Here is a 16574-nt window from a genome sequence, read left to right on the forward strand (position 1 = left end):
ACTAAACCACAACCTGAGGCTTAGGAAGCTCAGAGCTCCAGAAGGCTCATCAGGAATCCTATTTTTGCTTTTAACTTTTCTATCAATCAGAAATTCTTCTGCCTGCCTTCTCTATTGCAAACAATTCAAACTCACTTCAGACCCGTAAGCTCATTGCCTACACACTGAAAACCCATTGGAAGACAGCCTTGTGTTTTTGCAGGCTTGTAAGGTGATGATATATATGCTGTACCTTCAAAAACTATTATGAACATTATGAACCCTTTCCCACAACCTTAGAACAACAGAAGTGAGAACTGAGTGCAGTCCTTGGAACATACTGTCACCCTCCACATCTGGTAAGGAGGAGTCACACGGGGGTAGATATTTCCTTTTCTGATAACAGCTACCTCTATGGCTACTCACATCTAGTGAGAAGACATGATGTCAAGCACCAAGTATTACAGTGTTACAGACTTGCAAAGGCAGAACAGTTTCCCTCAAGAATGCACATTAGGAAATGAAGCATCTGGCTACAAGAGAAGACATTTAAAACATTGACCTTTTGTTCAGGAAGATATGTTTCAAAGACTTAAATCAAGCTACATGAGCTATTTTTCCTAAAATATCTAAATATGGTTTTCCCTCAATGCCTAATATTCAAGAACTTTCCCATGTAAGCTTGCAATTCAGCATACTGTGAGTTTTCTTCCATTTCCACCTGACATTAAGCCACACTGGAGTGAATTTTAGTTGGGATTACATGTCAGAAAGGATTTCTCCCCAGAAGGAGTTGTCAGGCACTGCCCAGAGGACCAGTGGTGTTGCTGACCCTGGAGATACTTCAGAGACATGTGTATGTGGTGCTGTGATACACCATTGAGCAGTGGACTACAGGCACTAGATGGTGGTTGGACTTAGAGAATCACTTAGGCTGGAGAAAACCCATAGGATCTCCAATTTACTGATATTTTACCTAAGCTACCAATTCATAATCTGGTCCAGTACTTCCTAGCTCCTTGTTTTCATGTTTGCTTCCAGGCAGGAGTGTGACTCACTGACAGTCTCAGCAAGAAAGTGAAATACTCATACATGGGGGTTGCTGCAGAGTTTCCAAGGCATCTGGCAGGCAGGGGCTGATGCAATTGTGACAGCTCACAGAAATGAATCCAGGGCATGAATAACTACAGCAAACCTGTGGGCCAGAGGAAAATATGGCTAAATGTTCTTGAGCTGTTAACTAGTGCAAAGTGATGAACTTTGCACTAATGAATGCACAGTGAACTTCGCCTAAGTGTGTGTAATTATACAAAGATGTTTCCCACTGCAAGTCTTATCTTCCTCTGAGTTGCCAGGCTTCTGATTGCTGTTAGAGATGTCGTTATGGCTTGCTCCCTACATGTGCTGGCCAGAGATGCAACTGCGTATGCAGTTATATGCCCCTAGTGTAAGCAACACCTAGAAATTCATTGGATCTCTGCAGCTAGACCTGGGAAGTTTGGTACTCAGTTCTGTTTTGGATTGTGGCACTATCCCAAGGTTGTAAAAGGAGCCTATTGCCAAGTCAGGTCTCATGTCTTAAATGAGATAACGGGCAGTTTGTAAGGAAGGCGATAAAGGACAGCCGCAAACAGAGCGGTTCATACACAGTTATCAAATACAACCAGGCCACACCAGCTCAATACCACCGGTTCTTCAGCCCAATACAATATGCAGCTTAGAAGGAAAAAAGCTGCAGTGCTCTAGGAAAGAATCCTGAACAATATGCCAAAGAACACACTCAAATGCATCAAATCAAAATTTATCAAAGTCCCTACAGCATTGTTAACATATTAATGTCTATAAACACCTGGCCAGGGGAAGAGTTCACTTTATATTTACCCCATTCCTGTATTCTTCCCTTTAGATAGCACCTAATAATTACTAGAAGCAGCATACCAGGCTAAGCGGGTATCCTCACCCTTATTGCACCTCTTGTTCTATAGCACATGCATATTAGATGCTGGCATTCTGTCTGGGGCACAGTTTTAATGTGTGAATCTCACACTGATAATTAATATGCCTATTTGTTCTCTGGTTGCCTTATCTGCACTGACAGGAGCTGCACACTCTCAATCTCCCAGCTTCAAGTCTAAGTTTACCCCTCAGCCTCAGCTTCCTGTGTTTCTTCAGCTCAAATAGAAGCATTTTAGCAGCTTTATAACAGTGTAGAAACCTGCCCAAGTTTGCTTAGTAGAGGGAGAAATGAAGTGCTCATGCTGGAGATAACAGCAGTTCCTTGGCCTCAGACCACACAAGCCTCCACGTCTGGCCCTCCTTAACATCTAGAAACAAACCCAGAGCATCTGTCTGCCAGGTAGTGGGGCTCATTTGACATTAATGCAGAATAAGCCAAGTAAGAAAGACTGATCCTCGAAAGGCTTATTTGGATTGATAACAGGTAGTGGCAGCACTGGAGCAGGCACAACGCACGGACTGATTTGTGGGGAGTCTCAATCTCATGTAGCCCCCTAACTTAGCAGCCAGCTGCTTCTGGCATCCTTCAGGATGGAAACTGCTCTTTGGGGGATGGTACAAAGGGAGGGCAGTTGTTGTGAGTTGCTCAGAAATGTTTTATTTAGGCTGTTTATCCTCAAAAGAGCATTTTCTTTTTAGATTAAAGTATATAGGTTTTGTATATTCTGAACATAGGAGACAGGACTCGGGCATTTCCTCTTTTAAGAGGTATGGCTGAGCATATTTCCTACAAAATTTATGAAGAGTTGAGATAAGGACTTATGTGGCTCATCTTCACTAAATGCAAGGAAGGAACTCGGCTCTGTCACAGCACAGTTACAGTGCAGAGGCAGGAAATACAGATTAAAACAGACAGCAGCCTACAAGCTCTTTGGAAAGACCAACCAAAACATAATCAAACTATTTACCAATACTCTGCATAGTTTTATCTGAAGACCATAAACCACATGATATAATGGACAAGGCATTTCCCTTTTTACAGATGGGGAAACCAAAGCTCCAAAAGGACTCAAAGCCACCTGCTGGGATCACAGCAGAGATGACAGGCAAATTAACAACCAACAGATTTCAATTTTATCAGTGAAAAGCTTTCAGTCCAATTAAATAAGGTCACCACTGCAGCTGGAAATGGAGCCACAGATTCCTGCCTCCCCATCTATTTGACTGACAGACAGCCCAGTCTCTTGTAATACAGATAGCACAAAGCTATGTATGCCATTTCTTAGGCATTAATCACTGTACTTCGTACAGGAGGTCACTATTTTCACCTTAAGCATTCTGCTCCATCTTCCAGGAGATAGGAAAGCTGGATAACAGAGTTCCCCCACCCAGGACAAACTCTCTGAACTTTCATAGCATACCTCAAAGACCGATGCAAACCTAATGTTTAATCTCTTCCAACTGCCTAAGACATTTTCCCTGGCATCTACTCTCAACACTCATATATTATGCACTACTTTCTTTTGGATTGAAAGTAGCCATAGAGGAGATATGAACAGTGACTGCTATTTAAAATGCAGAAATAACAATCTGCTACATCAACTCTTCCCTGTCTGCAGACTGAACATAACTGATGGTGTGTGTTTATAAAGCATGCATAATCATTACCTGCTCAATTACTGTTGTTATAATGCATGGTTTGGCAATAAGCACTGCCTGTTGTGGGGCTGTACCAGTTCCCTATATGAAGGGAATTCTTCATGTTTTGTTTCCATTTCTACATCATAATCAAGCCCTAGCTGTATGCAAGTGGGTTCAGGATATTTTTCCTTTTCTTTACATTATCAGTCTGCTTGCTACATCTTTGCTGAAGGGGATTCCTCACTTTAAGTCCTTCCCTTGGTAGGGCAAGATGGCCTCCTTTGGTTGAGGATTATAGGCTCTGACAGTGCCGAGACAGAAAAATAAAGCTCTAGAATGATTTAAAGCAATGAGCAGGGCTGCTGCCCTAAGACCAGTTACATGCACCCAACTATCATTGCCTCCTGCAACTCAGACCCACTCTAAAGACGGTCTTCTCCTGGACTTTATCCAGTGGGAACACATGAATGTACACCTGGTGGTAACCATCTTCCCCTCCAGGAAAGGAACAAGAAGATTTACCATTTTATTTCGCATTTTCCCCCCCTTTCTGCTTATATCAGACTGTCATAGAGGTCTTTAACTCAGCAAGGATGGAAAAGCAGTGCCAATTCCTCCTTGAACCACCTCCACCCATAGCAGAAACGGGAAATCCATCCCCCTCCCAAGGATGGAAGGTGTTCCTGTGCCAAAGTCACCACACAAGTGCTTTCGGTGCAGAGCTTTCCCACCCTGCTGCTACACACTGCCAGAATCTGGGGATTTACAGCAAACATCCTGGGCTCCATCAAGGGCTTATGAAACCCAAAACCACAAGATATACATCTAGAGCTTAAAGGGCTGCAGCATACCCAAAAAACACTGCACTGGAACAAAGGAAACTGCAGCTATTGGAGTTGCTCTTTCAGGGATCAGAAGGTTTTCCATGCACATGGTCGCACAATAGGAAGTACTGGGAGCTCTGAGGACGGGGATGAAAAGAAGAGCAATAACCAGAAAGAAAATGCAATGCACATGGTCTTGCACCACACAGTATGGGAGATGCTGCAATTCTGCTCTGCATGCAGGAAGATAGGCAGACAACTTGCCTCTGCCCAGCACAGCCACTAGGAAGTCACAGCTTTTAAGTACAAAATACAATCACTGAAGCAGCAAACTCTTTTTTAATTGTTCATTTAATACATATCTGAGCTGGGGAAGGGTGTGCTGCACACCAGCATTGTTTTCTTTAAAACAAAGCATGAGTTTTTATCAGCGCTTTGGTTTCTGAAGACAAAGAACAGATGGCCTCTTATTTCAGAGGCAGCAAAAGGACATTCCGTGCCTTCAGGAGCCCTCAGAAGAGCACTGATATGAGAGAAAAACATGAAGTGCCAATATTGCCTTGCTGGTTACAGAATCCTTCCACATGTACAAGTAACAAACCCCTCTCCCCACCTTTTTGCCTGTGGATGTCTTAAGAGAAGGGGAGGGACAAAGAAGGAAAGAATGCCAATTTAAGCTGGATTTTCATTCCTTTTAAAAACTTGTACACAGGTTTTTCCAGGAGCAGGAAAAAAAACAAAACAAAACAAAACACCAAGTGAGAATATACCTGGAGAACTGCATTTATTATTTCCTAGATTTTAATGTCTCTAAGAGAAAAGCACTGATTAAACTCAATGGATAATTTGGAAAACATGCAGGGACCGCACTTTCAGAACAGTTTTTGCAGATGACCTCTGACAGAGCCTAACAGATAAAGCCTTACAGGAGCCCTGTGCACTTGGCAGCACTGTATGGGACCTGGCAGCCTTCAGGTGCAGCACAGGTCTGCTCTGTCCTACCACAAATCACCCATTAGCTAAGTCAGCATTAAATAAAAGCACCAAGAGCTCGGTAGAGAAGAGAAACATCACAGAAATTCAAACTAGATATAATTAAGTTAATAATATAGATGATCTTGGCAACAATTTGATGGGATTTTTCACCTTGAGGTCTTCAAATCAAACCTGGCTACCTTTCTGGAGAAGACTTCAGTCAAGTCCTTAAGATGAACATGAGGATCAAGAGCACATTCTCCATCCTCCAGTATAATCGAGTAGTTTTCAGTGCTGCTCTCAATTTCCTTCTACCCAAACTCTGAAAAGGGACTGATTTCTCTCTTCAAGATCACTCAAAGACCCTCTGTCACTGTGGATGAGTACATATCAATCTCATCACTTTCTTCAATCTTTAGCAAAGTAAAGCTTGCTAACAGAAGCTGCTTTGAGATCTGGCCAAAACCAAACCTGATTTAAAGAAGTCCCTCAGTGAGCACCCCCAGAGCCTCAACTAGTTTTTCAGATGCTCTCTGAGCATCTTGGGTTCCTAGCTTCCCTTGTCATTGTATGAATTACGACGTAGAATTACCTTGCATAGGTTTCACACAAGCAGATGTGAACCTGGCGCCTGGTGTCAGACAGCAAGCAGGAAGAAAACTAAGTTTAAGACATCCTGGCTTGCTGTGCAAGCTTTCAAGCGTGCAGTGTTGTAGCAACAGTGCAAACAAGCAAGGAAATGGCCCCTGTGACAGAGCACTTACAACCAAGAAAATATCCTGAATACTTGCATCTGGTACAGTAAGGTTTGTTCCATTCACGTTTTGATTTTGGCTTCTGTCCTTTGTCCTGGTGACTTCACAGAAGAGAAGACATGGGGTAAGGAAAGATGCTTGCTGACGAGTTAAAAAAAAAAAATGCCTCCATTGCATTCAGTGCCTTTTTCTAATGGGTATGTATTCATCACCATCCCACAATGGAAACAACATGCCCAGGGCATTACTAAATAAGAAAAAGATGGGAGCTCAATTGGAGGAAAAAGAATTGTGCAATGCAGGATCATTAACTCCAGAGCAGAGGAGCTCAGCTTTGTACATTGGTTGTACCAGGTCACATTGGGCCTGAATTAACAAGCAGCTGCAGAATTGTCTCCCTAGTTTACTCAAGGGGTAGCCTTGGGCTAAATGGAAACAGCTTTAACAAAGCCAGATACACTGGGATGCATTTGCCACACTGAGTGACACTGATGGGGAATCTCTTGAACTGCAGCTTCATCCTCACTCATTAAACCAGTGCCTGATGCGTCTTAACAGGCTATCACTCCAGACTTCTGCAGCACCATTTCTACAGTGACTTCAAAGTGTTTTACATCTCACAAGGGAAAGTTTGCTTCATTTGTGTGCTCACAAGGGAGCACGCAGCAGCTGGAGCCAACATTTTCAACGGCACCCCAAAATCCCAACACCTACTATAGTTAGTGTGACCACATCAAGTTCATGAGACTCTGCATTTCTATCTGCACCAGTACTGGCCCTTTATAAGCAGTTTACCACTTGAAACAGAGACACTCAAAGCTAAAAGGCACTTAAAAATGGAGCCTGCAATTACTTAAATCGCAGTTACTGGCAAAACCAGCAATGGAATCTAGACATCCTGAATGCTGCTCTCACCAGACAGCACTCCCTATTACTTAAAATTCCCCTTTGGAAAAGAAATGAGAAAAAAAACACAGCATTTGTTAAAACAAAAGCTATGCTTTGTCTTACAAAAATCCCCATTGTTTCCAAGCAAGAGCTGGAAACAATGGAAAGAGAGAGGTTTTGCCCACAGCACAGACCACATCAGAGCATGACAAAGCAGTACTGTGGAAACATCAATCCAGATCAGATGGATGTGGGAAAACGGCTCCTTATGAGAAATGCTGGGATTCTGAGGCACTGGTACTGAGCGTTCCAGTGGGACACAGCAGCCAGAGCTGCAAGGGATGCCTGCTGCAATACAGACCTACAAACATGGATGCACAGTGCCACAGAACTAACAGCAAAAGTTGAACTGGGAGAAAGGTCTTTTACTGCCCACACAGCTAAAAGCCACCAAATATTTAAGATTTATACTGTTCCTACAATAAGCTGGGGCCAGCCTCCATCTGCCACTGCCATTGGAAACAGCAGCAGTCAACTTTGGCCTTAAGGCACGAGCCCTGAGGAATCCTGCTTCCTCATGGGTCATTCCACTGCCTCCCTGCGGCCTTCCAGTCCCAGGGGCTTTCTGAAGGGTGTAACAACTTGCAGCTTTTTACCACTGCACCAAAATCTTCACAGCAAGTTACCCAAAAATCAGCAGGGTCCCAGCAGCAGACGTTTCCCATTTTGAGCACAAAAAAAAAAGTTGGCTTTCCATCAGCAGTCCTTCCGCGTGCTCATAGTTTATGACCCGCAGAGCATTAGACAGACATTTGCTGAAACTGCATATTGCTGCTGCAAAGCGAGCCCAAGCTCCAGTAAATGCCTGAAGAAAATGAAGCAATCCCCCAATATTACCCAAGAAGGCAGGATCCCAGCAGAACACCCTGCCAGACACTGGCCTGGAGCCTCACTTCATCAGATTTGCTCTGGAATTACCCTACTGGAACGAGATTTCCAAATCTGGCATTGTACCTTTTACTGCAGAGGTTTGATAAGCCATCTTTTGTTCGGAAGGAAGACCTGATGTTGGAGAACGTGGTTTTTTCCTCTTGTCCCTGGAATTGTGATTGGAAATAATTGGAAGTGTCACTGGAAGTAATCAGAAGTGACAGTCCCTGGGCTATAAGGCTTTTGCTTCGAGTCTAACGATCCCCCCTGCCTCCCGCAAAACAAAACCTAAATTTAAACAATGAAGTCACAAAGTGATTTGCCTTCAAGGTTGAAAACCCTTCAATTTTATTTTCTTTTTTTTTTGAAACAGAAAAAGAAGTGTCTGGCTATTTTAGTTCAATAGTCAAGCCCTGCTGTGTTACACGAGAGGTTCCCCCCCCCCCCCACACACACGAACACCCCACCCTACAGATAAAGCCTCACATCCATATTAAACACTTGTATGGCCTTTAAAATTTTATCAAGGCTTTAAAAAGCAAAAAATAGCCTAAGCAGTCTGAGCAATGAGAGTCAGCCAACATGCATCTCATAAATATTGCGAGCACTGGAAAACCACCTCGTTCTGCTGTTTTTTGCTGAGGCACACATGGGGAAGGGAACAGGGCCACTTGGTGTTTCGTGCACTGGTTCTGACGAAGTCTCTTACACTAAAGCACCTGAGCACATAATGAGACCCACCTGCTGAAAACAACCTTACAGCCCCAAAAGCCAAAGGAAGTTGTAGGCAATGCAGTCAAAAAAGGAGAACTCTGGGATCCAGCAGTACGATTTGCCATGAGCTACAGCTGCATCCAGATTCGTAGCCCCAGTGCTTCCCTAGCTGTTGCTTTTTGATTCACCTTCAGGCACTCCAGCAGAACACACCACTCACAGGCAAACCCACTGACTGCATGCTGCTTGTTTTGCAGTTCCCACACCACTGCTCCTAACTGCAGCAGCACAGGGAGCAGCTCTGTTCTGGAGTGCTGCTGTGCACGTGCTTTGTGAGACTTAAAGATGTGCCCCTTCACCAAAAGCCACAGTTAATGACAGGGGGACACCAGGCCTTCAACTAGTAAAGCTGGTTCCACATTCTCTACCAAGCAGCTCCATGCAAAGGAACAGCTTAATGAGCTGTAACTGCTCCACAGGTCTATGATAAATAGCAAGACGAGATCATTCTACGCTTGGGAGAAGGTAAACTCATTCATGAACTGAACACATGCAGCTCAATTTCTTTTGTGAGGGCTCCTCTGGTAACATTCATACTATGAATGGAGTTTCTCAGCACGTTGGTGCTATAAAATCCATTATCCCACTTCTTTTTAGTGAAGTAGGGATAACTCAAACCTTCCCATCTCTTAGAAGTCATCCCAATGACTGCTCAGGACACTGTTTGATAAATGATGGCTGATGGATTCAGTCGTTTGCCACTGATCACTTCTCCTTGTGTTTTAGGACACACATAAAGGAAAATAGTTTTGAATCAGAGCACAAGGATTTAAGACATACAACAATACAGCTACCTTGTCATGTCACGCATCTGTGTCTTAACTCCCTTCTCCATTAGAAGAGTAGGAATACTGGGAACTCCTAGGTATTCTCTACCCAATATTGGCTGGTTGGACTGAGCAATCCAGAGCTTTATGCAGGGCACTTAGCACAAAGGATGCTACACAAGCAGCAGTGCTATGGCAGACCACACGCAGCCTACTGTCAGTGCCAGCAGTTGCCTCTAACTGTGCACGCTCCATTTCAAAAGACTGTTTCCAGGAGAACAGCCTCCTTTCTGCAAATGCATATTATAAGCACAACAAAATTCTCACTGACCTTTTCCTACCACAGGCAATTAAACTGCAGGCACTAAGCTGAACTTTCACCTTTCCACCTAGTCAGTCAGGAACAAGTCACACTGAAGCTTCGTACTCATTTTGCAGCCACTAAAATGGGGATGTCAGATACACAGAAGAAAAGCCAGGCTGAAAATACCCTTTGTAATGTATATTGATTCTCGAAGGACAGTAATTCCAACATCATGGAACTGCCTGGCCCATTAAGAGAAAAAAACCGCAAATGTAATTAGAACCAATGCAACGATAAAGGAACAGGAAAAAACTTGTCAGGACTGTTTCATGTTGTTCATCATCTTCAATGCATTTCACAACTGCTCAGTCCTCTTTGCAACTTAGAAAACGTAGGTTTGCCTAATTAGTCACATGGAAAACTGAGACAACATGGAGAAGGACTTCAGAAAAGCCAGCAGTGGTTACGTTGAGGCAGGGCAGCTTCCATCCTACTCACAATCCCTGGCTGTTCTTTCCAGTACCCAGTGAGCTTCTGGAAAAGAGGACCAGCTCTATCTTGAGTGCTAATCCACAGATGGAGCATTATTGCCAACACTTTCCTTCTCTGTACTCTGCTTTTTACACTGTACCATGTAAAAAGCATGTCTTAGGCAGGGTCTGAAGCCTAGGCTGGAGATGTAGGCTGTTGGTAGCAGCCTTTTCATTCCACTCAAGCATACTGAAGTAGTAAACTGAAGGATCCTCCTTCCCCCTGTTGACTTCCCATCACTTGCCACATTAGCCATTGCTGTGCTTCCTGCTCTTCTCCATTTCCTCATCTTCCACTACCCTGTGCTCTCAGTATCTATTCACAGACCTCAATGACCTGACTTCACCCTTGGCTTTTTGCTGGGCTGCTTCTGTAAAATAACCATTTCTAAAAACAGATGAAGAAACAGCTTGAGGAAAAAAGGAGACCCATTCATCTTTCAGACAAGGCACGGCCAAGTTCCCACTGCACCCAAAGCAGCCTCTGTTTTGTAACACATTGGTGCAAGGAATATGCACAACATTACATCCCCAAGAGCCAAGTTTTCTTTGCACACGTATAGAACTCAGGTCTGCACTGTGCAACATACACAAGCCTTGGCTAAGAGAGGGGAGTGCTTTAGCTGGAAACCAGAACCATCCTTGGACTAAAGCTTTGGGAGCAATTTCTGCAGGGAAGAGGCACAGAAAGCAGTTTGTAACACCTCTCTTCATTGCTACTAAACACACACATTCTGCATCACATAACAATCTGTTTCCACACAAAGCAGGGTTTTGCAAATACACACTGTGCTTTGTTGGAGGTGACTGTTTACATTTCTTTTCAGGCAGTTCCTAAGAACTCAAATCTCAGGCCGCAAACCTGTTAAATTCCCTATAAAGTCCTGTGTTTGCCTTGAGGAAGACAGGGGCATCTGTTGTGATCCAGGGGATAAACATCAGGGTCTCTCTCCAAGCCAGTTGTGCAATGACAGGCATTGCTGGGAAGCCTGCTCTGCTGTTACACAAAACGTCCCTCTGAAGTGGCCCCAAGTGCCCCACAGAAACAGACCACTAATTCTGTTTAAACAGGGCCTGCTGTGGGCACAGTGACCAAACACCAATTGTTTCACATGGGAAATTCAGAAAGCTTGCCTCCCCTCAGCAACATTATTTCTCATGATTAAGAGATCAGACTTCAGTATTTCAACCCTAACTTGGCATGCTGCTTTCCCCCACTCCAGAGGTTCACCCTTTTTCTTTTTATGGTAAAACAGAAAAATAGGGATAAAACCAGGCCTCAAAGTAAAGCTAAGGTTTTCTAAATGCTAGAAATCCAAACACTTTCATGTAAAACACAGCACTGCTGGGAAAGAGAAGACATTCTTATCGAGTGCTCTGGTAGGAAATGTGATGCAAACCCACCCTGGCTTTAAAAGAATTTGCATCCCACAACAAGAAGTGTTAACTCTGATATCCCATCAAATAGCAGCTCACTCAATTCTGTCTTGCCTCCTTGAATTCCCCCTGGGGCAGCAAATGGACACACATCTTCTCTTTGCTCCCTTTCCCTAGGGTTTGTTAAAGAAGGGAGCTGTTGGCCTTGTCCTAGAGCTAAATTCACACCTCCCAACAGCTCTTGCATCCAGTTGCTGTTTTGTTGACTGCTGAAAAAAAAATGAGCTCTTGCAATTACCAGCTGTTATGAAGTCGACTTTGGAAGAACAGCCTCCTCTTAGGCTTGATGCACCAAGAGTGATCGCCTGCATTCCTTCATAACCCAATGAAGGAAAAGATGAAATCCAATGGCAGAATCCTGTACAGAAGCCTTATTCACAGCCACAGATTTATGTTTTCCTATTCCAATCCCAAGCTTGGAATTAAGTGCTGTTAAAACATGGGACAAAATCCTCGCCCCACCTGAATACCCCCATGAAACAAACAGATAAAGCCAACAGAAAGAGCCATGAGAAAACCAGGAGGTTGCAAGTGTATCCTATATCCATAACCTCAGAAATTTGGGAAGTACCCAGAGCAGCAGCAGAAATAAGACCCATCAGTTTAATATTCCATTTGCTTAAAACATCTCCCTTGCTTTTTACTAGTTCAGGCAGAAGCAGTCTATTAAAAAGTTCAGTAACCCCGCTGGAAGCAGGAGTGCTGGTTTTTTGTTTGTTTGTTTGTTTGAACAATGCAGTGGTTCTTGGCTTTTCTGGAACATATTGCAGTTTTCAGGAGAAAGGCTTTAAGGAAGCATGACAGGGCACCATTCAGGATGCCTGTGCTCTTAAAGCAGGAGGGGAAGCAAGTCTCAGAAGTCTGAGAGTCAAGGTAGAAAAGCACAGCCCCAGGCTGACCTGCCACTGCCAAATGCTGCAGAGCTGCTCCCATTTCAGCAAGGATTTTCAGGCTAGAAGTCTGGTGGATACCTAGGCAAATGCATGCTGTCAGACCCAATTGCTCATGCCAACAGCACTACAGGGATTTGCACCATAACCTTTCCCAGCACAGTGAGACGATCAAGTCTTGGTGTTCAGTGCAGCAACTGTGCACCTCTGGGACAGCCCTGTAAGAGAGTCGCTGACCTTAAAGCTGGGAGAACAGAGCTCAGCTACACCTGCACAGAAGGCAGTTCTGCCATTACAGCTGCATCCACTTCAGCAGAATCACTCCTGTGTAATACACCAGTTCCTACCCATTGAGCACACCATATCATAAGCCAGACTAAGTGCACAGAGCTACCAGCTGCACCCCATCCATCAGCCTCAGTGTGGTACATACAATTCCCTGTACCATCAGTCACTAAATCCTACTCATCTTTTCCCAAAGATGCCACATAGAGAGGGAGCAAAGCCTTGGTTCCCAAGGCATCTATCTGTGCTATATCACAGAGGGTTGGCTTCTTTACATCCTAATGGCTAGTCAGCTTTAGAGAAGACATGAAGACAGCCCCTTTGCAGATACTGAGGCTGAAGCTAAGATACAAAAGACTCTTGGCCATTCTTTCCTGCAGGAGAACTCCTATGGACAAGAGGGAGCAATTAGGGCACTGTGGAGAGCAACCCCTGATGTTCTAATGCAAAGATCCCATCTCAGTAGCAGGACATGTGAGAGCTGAATGCCTGCATTGGTTTGGCACATCTCCTGTTTTGGATGTTGAACCCCTTGCTTTCTGAAAGGCAGAGCACATACACTAGCCAATAAGTGATACATGTAATACCATAGTCAAAAGAAGGTGTACAGATATCACACAACTATATTTATTTTCTTGTAATCAGATACATCTTTAGCAGAAGATTTGTTAAAAATACTCAAAATTGACTTGGACAGGGTGGTGGGAAAAGGCAAAGGAGATTTCTGGCTCATCTCTGCTCCCTCCACCTTGCCCTTGTTACAGAGCTATGATTACAGTCTTGCCCAGCCCACATTTAGTAAAGTCTTCATTTTGTCATGTTTTTAAAGCCTCCTTCCAACTCTTTGTCTCCTTTTCCCTGTCTCCTCACACAGCTGCCTACTTACCCTGTAGGTAAACAGGGTCCTTACCAAAGGCAAGGACCATATATATACTATCAATAAGAATGTTCTGAACCAGCAACTTTCCTTTGAGGCTTCCTTGGCTTCAAACTCTAACTCCACAATTCTTCACTTCAGCAGTGACCAAAAGCACACGCTCAATGATACTTGTACACCTTTCCACTACTTTCTCAGGCTAGCAAAGGAGACACCTATCTCCTTGCTTTCTCCCAGGCACAAGCCAGGAACACAGCAATACTTCATGTTCCCTAAAATATGCTTCCAATATCAGTAAATGAAGCTGGATCCAAAGCTGGATGACCAAGCTGCCCATTGACAACACAAATACAACAAGGGTAAATCACAGGGCAGTTCAACACTAACAAAGCACCAGGAAATGAGGCATTCCTGGTTTGGCTGTGAGCTTTGGAAAGCTGCTCATCCTTCCCTTGCCACAGCTGGAACAACAACTAGAGAAACTGAGGAACTCAGATGTTTGCTTAGATGCAAAAGCTCTTCAAGGCATGGCTTGTCTTCTCTGCTGGGCTTCTGCCTTGTAAGCATTACAGAGATCCCAAAGAAGGAAGAATGGTTAAAGGCCATTGTGTCCCCCGGATAAAACCAGCAGCAGTCATACAAAAGAGAGTTACTCTATCACTACAACACGCATCCTGTGGCAGCATCTTATCCCTCCTGCTCCAAGCCTTCAACACGTGGCCTCTATGAGAACCCACCTGCCTTCTGGATATTTAGAACTCTGGTCCACGTTTCACATCTGTGAGACTGAATGAAGGCTGTTCCCCATTGCATTTCCTCCTATCATCCTGTCTGAAGCCTTTATTATGTGTCCACCCACACATCAGCCCATCACCCTGTGGGACTTGGCTCTTCCATGGGAATCAAAGACCTGTGCCCCATTCACACCAGTACCTGAGGTTCTGGGGGGGAGGAGGACCCAGGAATCACAGATTTGCTCAACCACAACAGATTTCAGAGCTGTCTGCTTGTCAGCACTATGTGGTGAGCAGAATGAAGACACAAGCTCACTCATCACATCCCAGTGCCTCTGGAGATGCAGATACCCAGACTGCTTCTGAGTCAGTCCCATACGCAAGCTCCCCAACAGACCTCAGGACTGCAAACCCTTTCCCCATAGGCTGTAAAGACAAACAGCCGTGTTCAGCCCTTCTGCTTCCATTCTCCTTCTTTAGTCTCCTCTCCCGTTCTCTGCTCCTATTCAACCATTAACTTATACCTTTTCCTCCCCTTTATTTCAGCAGCCTTTTTCCCTCCCTTTTTCTTGCTGTCTCCCTTTTGTTCCCCCTCCTTCTACCATTCTTTCCCCCCTTAACTCCTCCCTCTCGCACTTCAACACATCTGTTTTTAATCAGAGGCATCAATTGGAAACAATAACCCTTTTTTATTCTAAAAACCTGAATGTTAAATATTTGAGCAAAGCAAAACAGTTCTACAAATCTGACACTGTGCCTGGAACAAAGACATTTTGTTCACCTTATTTTATCAAAGAGCTTCAAACCCCTTCATGGTACGCTGCTCAAAAACGCTGCCCTTTTTAAACTAAAAACACATTCCGAGAGGGGTCTGTATGACCATTACTCCTAAACAAACAAAACCATAACAAATTTGGATATTAAAAGGTTCCTGGCCATCAACCTGCTAATAAGTAAAGCAGCACAAAAAGCACTGAACCCAAACACAGAAAACGGAGTTTGCCATAAAAGTTTTTTCCTTCGCAGATCCGAATAGCTCATCAGAAACGCATTTCAGTCGCACAAGAGGGGCAAATGGAAGTTCGATTAAACACCAAAAAGCCAACCTACCTAAAAAGAGGATGGAAAGTGCAGACATTCCGTCTCCGTGTGAGAAAGGGACTTTTCCTCCCTTCTGCCTTCTCTCTCCCAGGAACGGCAGGCAGACCTGCACAGGATTCAAAAGAACGCCTCTGGAATGCGCCGAGAGTAATTGCATCCATGTGCCAGAGAAATAACCAACTTCACTCTTTCTTCCCTTCTGATATTCATCTCCTTTTCCATATTCTGTCCAGATACAGCGAGAGCTCACAGATCTGTAGCTGCTAATTCAGGGCCTGGAGTTTCTGGAAGAGAAGGGACAGAGCAGCAAGGAGTTCACATCGACAGCAGCACGGAGTGATTTTGCACGTCTGAAAAGGAAAGGAGAGAAGCGGGGGGAAAACACTGCGCTCAATGTTCACCACATGGCTGCCTCCCAGAAGAGCCCCTCCCTGCCATCAGCTGGGATTAATAGTGAAGACCAGTCATGTGGGTGAGGTAGAGCTAACTTCTAGCAGTAACATACAGAGATTTACCTCGGGAGGAGATGCAAGGATTTTACGAGCGTTGGAGTGGTTAAGTTTGGAGGCAGAGAAATCCAGTGTGGAAAAAGAACCAGATTCATCCCTTAGCGGCTCTCAGGAAAAGCAGAAATGCTCTTCGCAGCTACAGACACATTCACATGAACACATTCAATATATGCAATGTGTATGTAGTGGGATAAGCTCCAGAATTAAAGCTTTTGGACTTTCTAAAGGCTTGCTTCTTATCTAGTTTTTTTGTTTTGTTTTGTTTTTCCTTTTTGAGTAGATCTGAGTCTCTACGAAGAAAAACCCCAAGATTTGATCAAACCATGCATGTCTAAGAAATACTAGCTCAGCTTTACCAGGTTTTCTGCTGTGAAGACAAAACAGTTTCCATAAGAGGAATCCAATCTAACAGGGAGCA

At 44.2% G+C, this 16574-nt stretch overlaps 1 protein-coding gene across 1 annotated transcript in view; it reads right to left on the reverse strand.

Moving 5' to 3' along the window:
- The window catches only part of CLMP (CXADR like cell adhesion molecule), a gene marked incomplete at both ends in the record, with an annotated part of 36595 nt that extends 20791 nt beyond the window's left edge, over positions 1-15804 (reverse strand). Inside the window, one exon of the mRNA XM_079545699.1 lies at positions 15657-15804. Coding sequence (XP_079401825.1) covers positions 15657-15804 — 148 coding nt within the window. The remainder of the gene's footprint in view (positions 1-15656) is intronic.
- Positions 15805-16574: the final 770 nt, after the last annotated feature.

This window comes from Tetrao urogallus (assembly GCF_951394365.1).
Source record: "Tetrao urogallus genome assembly, chromosome: 22".
NCBI classification, from domain to species: domain Eukaryota; kingdom Metazoa; phylum Chordata; class Aves; order Galliformes; family Phasianidae; genus Tetrao; species Tetrao urogallus.